Genomic DNA, 3,473 nt, shown 5'->3' with positions numbered 1-3,473 from the left:
TGACATAAATAGATTTACATAAATTGCATAAAAAACTATTTATATTGCATTAAATGCATTTTATTTTCATCAGCCTTTGTAACAAACACCAAAATACTAACATTTCAACCTACGCAAGAAACGACAAACAACAAACAACTTTGAAAAGATTGCAAATAAAATCCAATGAAATGAAATATACATGCAAATTTACACAGCATGTATGAAGTTATGTCTTTCATCTCGGCTTCCATCTCTCTTCGTCTCCCTTCCTTCCATGCATACCTCAACTACTTTCAACTGAGAGTATTGTGATTAGGTTTTGGGAAGGGCCTTGAGAGCTTTTACAACGATGCTCATGTTCGGACGATCATGTTTATCTTGAAGGCACAATTGAGCTACTAGTTTCATCTGTTGCAAATAAATCATCATCATCATGAAATCAAATGCAAGAGACTTATGTATCAGCCAAACTAGTTATCTACCCTTTCAACTTCCTTTTGAGGGCAGCCTCCTTTTATTCTAGCATCCACAATCTCGTGTACCTTGCCTGAATCGAGCTGTGGTAATGCATGGTATCATATTACTTTCAAAGTTATCAAACATATAAACATGAAACAAAGACACGTTGATAGACGAGTTGCTGCATACCCATGTATGAATGTGTCTCATCGGATTCCTTTTGGGATCAATTGTCAAGAGCTCAAGGAGAATCACTCCAAAGCTATAAACATTACTTTTTTCAGTGAACTGAAACCATCTACAATTCAAAATAGCAGCAATTACTACAAATTCAAACTCATCATTAAATAAAACTACAGAAATAAACCTACTCTGGAGCATCATAACAACTCTTGACATTAGATTGACGCTCAGCCCAAGTTATCTTCGCAGTTTCATCATCAAACAGAAACACATTGCTGGATCTTAAGTCATGATGAATCAAATGATTTTCATGAATGTAGCATAATCCCCTTGCAATCCCAGCAGCAATCTTGATTCTTTGGGGCCAAGATAAGCCATCCATATCTCCTTCTCCTACTACATAAACATGCATGCAGGATAGGTTTCGTCTTCAAACTTGTTGTTTTGAATACTGTTTCACCAGATAATAATTCAAAAAAAAATTAACCAACCGCGAAGAATATCATGTAGGGACCTTCGTGCGGAAAACCCATACACCAACAACTGCCGGCCACCATTCAAACAATAACCAATTGGGTTAACCACATTTTCATGTTGCAGACTAGACACTTTTGAGACCTGCAAAACCATGTGTTAAACAGTACATTATATTAGTCGAGCCATTCAGAATGGATGTTATATAGCTATTGCTAAACCTGTGCTATAAATTCATGCTCTGGCATGTCGTCAAGCCGTTTAATTGATGCTTCTTGTCCACTTTTGAGTACTCTATGGAATAGATTTGCTTCTCTCTCTGAACTAGAACTCATACTCCTGGGAATAAAATCATCAGGCATGGGCCGAAGATTTGGAACATGTGCAAAAAGTTCACGCTCTTGCATGTACTCGAGCCTTTGAAATTTTTTTTCGTTTCCACTTTTGAGTACTCTATGGACTACATTTACTCCTCTGTCTGCACTAGCACTCGAACTCCCAGGAATAACATCATCAATCGTGTGCTTTATTTCAGGTGCTTGAAAGTCTTCACTAATGTAACTTATTTCAGCTAGCGGAATGCAAGGGACATAAAGTGGCAGCATATTGATAGTATGATGCACTGTTAAGCTAGGGACAGCATTTGACTGCTTATCAACGTCAACTGTTGATCCTGTGTCCATAGCCAACGGAAAGAATTTCATGATCAACCATCACAAGTTAAGTTAAACATTCAATATATGTAAGTTATATAGAAAAGAAAGAATTTACTTTCACCAGATGCTTTAACACTAACATCATTACTAATATCCTTCGTTTCAGCTGATGCAAAGGCAGGGACATCAACTTCAACTTCATTCTCATCCTTTTGTGCTGATCCTGTGCCATGATAGTCAACATAATGAACACCAATCATCAAAAGTTTAACATTATAAATACTTGTAAATATAAAAAACTCACTTTTATCGGATGCCAAAATTGTAGTTTTTGGACCTCTGTTCCAATGAGGCCAAAATGGTAATTTTGGTGTCGTCGTCCCTTTCATCTCCTGTTTTTCAAGGGCTAGCTCAAGCTGTGCCACAACTCTAGTCATCGTGAGTCGTTTCTTAGGTTCAGGATGCAAACATCTTCTCACAACCTCAATAAATGTCTTGAGGCAATCTTGTGTGATAACTCCCTTCAAATTTGAAGCTACAATCTGGTCAGCTTTCCCACTCTGAATCTTTTCTTGAGCCCACATGCTCATACATAGCTCATTTTCCGCAAGCCTCTTGCCAACTGCTGGTCTCCCAGTCAACACCTCCAACAACACTACTCCGAAAGAATATGTGTCACTTGCCCTTGTAAGTCTGCCAGAGTTATAATAACTTGGATCGAAATACCCAAATGAGCCCTTAACATTTGTGAAGACATGGCTCTGTAAGATATCATTCCCTAAATTTTTGGCTAACCCAAAATCTGAAACCTTAGCAACGAAATTTTCATCTAAAAGGATGTTAGTAGGCTTGACATCACGGTGTATGATGGAGCATCCAGAGTGAAGATAGTCCAAACCTCGTCCAGCTCCAATACATATCTTAAGTCGTTCAATCCATGAGAGAGTTGAGCCGCCCTCGCTATTCTTGTGGAGGCGATCTGCCAGCGTTCCATTCAACATGTAGTCATAGACAAGAATCATCTCTCCATCCTCATCGCAGTACCCAATAAGAGATACTAGATTACGGTGTCGGAATTTACTTAGTGTTTCAATCTCCGCAGCAAACTCTGTCTGCCCTTGACTCGAATCTGATCCTGCACACCGCTTTATGGCCACAACAGATGACCCATTATCAATGAAGCCCCTGTAAACTTCACCAAAACCACCCTTTCCGATCACATGCTCACGACTGAAATCTTTGGTTGCTAAGTTGATTTCGGCAAGTGAGAATCGACGGCAGAGTTTCTCAGCCGTTGAGGATGTCATCTTTTAAGCTAAGGATAAAGTTGGTTTCAATTTGCAACGATGTTACGAATTATGTCAATGGTGTTAAAAGATGATAGTAATGGATTTTTCGGCTAAGAGAAAATGATAAGGACTAGTCAAAAAGGATGGCTGTAGGCTTGTAGCCCCTCCTCAAAAGTTTATCAAAAGTTTATATCAATGACATTTTCTTTCAAAGTTTAAAAATTTATTTTAAATTCTCATTTAAATTTCCCTTCTCCTTACTATATAATTTGTTTATAAATATATTTTTGCCCCTCCTCACGTTAAATCCTGGCTACGCCCCTCGACTAATTCTTCATTGACTAGAAAGATTGACTTAGCCCACGCGCCATGCATGTTTAAGTTATCTAGAAACCTATTCAGTTTGATTTTCTTTCTAAAACAAATCCAA

General features: G+C 38.2%; 1 protein-coding gene across 3 annotated transcripts; it reads right to left on the bottom strand.

Moving 5' to 3' along the window:
• Window positions 1-3,108, bottom strand: LOC125217857 (receptor like protein kinase S.2-like). 3 transcript variants are annotated; one of them, XM_048119421.1, is made up of 8 exons: window positions 2,059-3,108; window positions 1,870-1,977; window positions 1,320-1,771; window positions 1,116-1,242; window positions 813-1,020; window positions 631-739; window positions 465-539; window positions 1-390 (listed from the first exon to the last, which is right to left on the bottom strand). In XM_048119421.1, exons 1-8 carry the CDS (start codon window positions 3,059-3,061, stop codon window positions 295-297), a joined length of 2,178 nt encoding a protein of 725 aa, XP_047975378.1. In that variant the 5' UTR covers window positions 3,062-3,108; the 3' UTR covers window positions 1-294. The 3 variants fall into 3 exon arrangements, with proteins under 3 accessions (XP_047975378.1, XP_047975382.1, XP_047975391.1); XM_048119425.1 differs by having other exon boundaries at window positions 813-1,017; XM_048119434.1 differs by having other exon boundaries at window positions 1,876-1,977.
• Between the last annotated feature and the right edge of the window lie 365 nt (window positions 3,109-3,473).

Source organism: Salvia hispanica, chromosome 1 (genome assembly GCF_023119035.1).
Source record: "Salvia hispanica cultivar TCC Black 2014 chromosome 1, UniMelb_Shisp_WGS_1.0, whole genome shotgun sequence".
Classification (NCBI taxonomy): domain Eukaryota; kingdom Viridiplantae; phylum Streptophyta; class Magnoliopsida; order Lamiales; family Lamiaceae; genus Salvia; species Salvia hispanica.
Note: the sequence above shows the minus strand (reverse complement) of the source record. Positions and strands in the feature narration are given on the sequence as shown.

Bases quoted from the DNA above. Each gene is read 5' to 3' on its own strand.
- LOC125217857 (XM_048119421.1), bottom strand. From the start codon at position 3,061: ATGACATCCTCAACGGCTGAGAAACTCTGCCGTCGATTCTCACTTGCC. The intron at 1,978-2,058 runs GTGAGTTTTTTA...ATCATGGCACAG, and splicing joins AATTTTGGCATCCGATAAAA to GATCAGCACAAAAGGATGAG. The intron at 740-812 runs GTAGGTTTATTT...TTTGAATTGTAG, and splicing joins AGTTGTTATGATGCTCCAGA to ATGGTTTCAGTTCACTGAAA.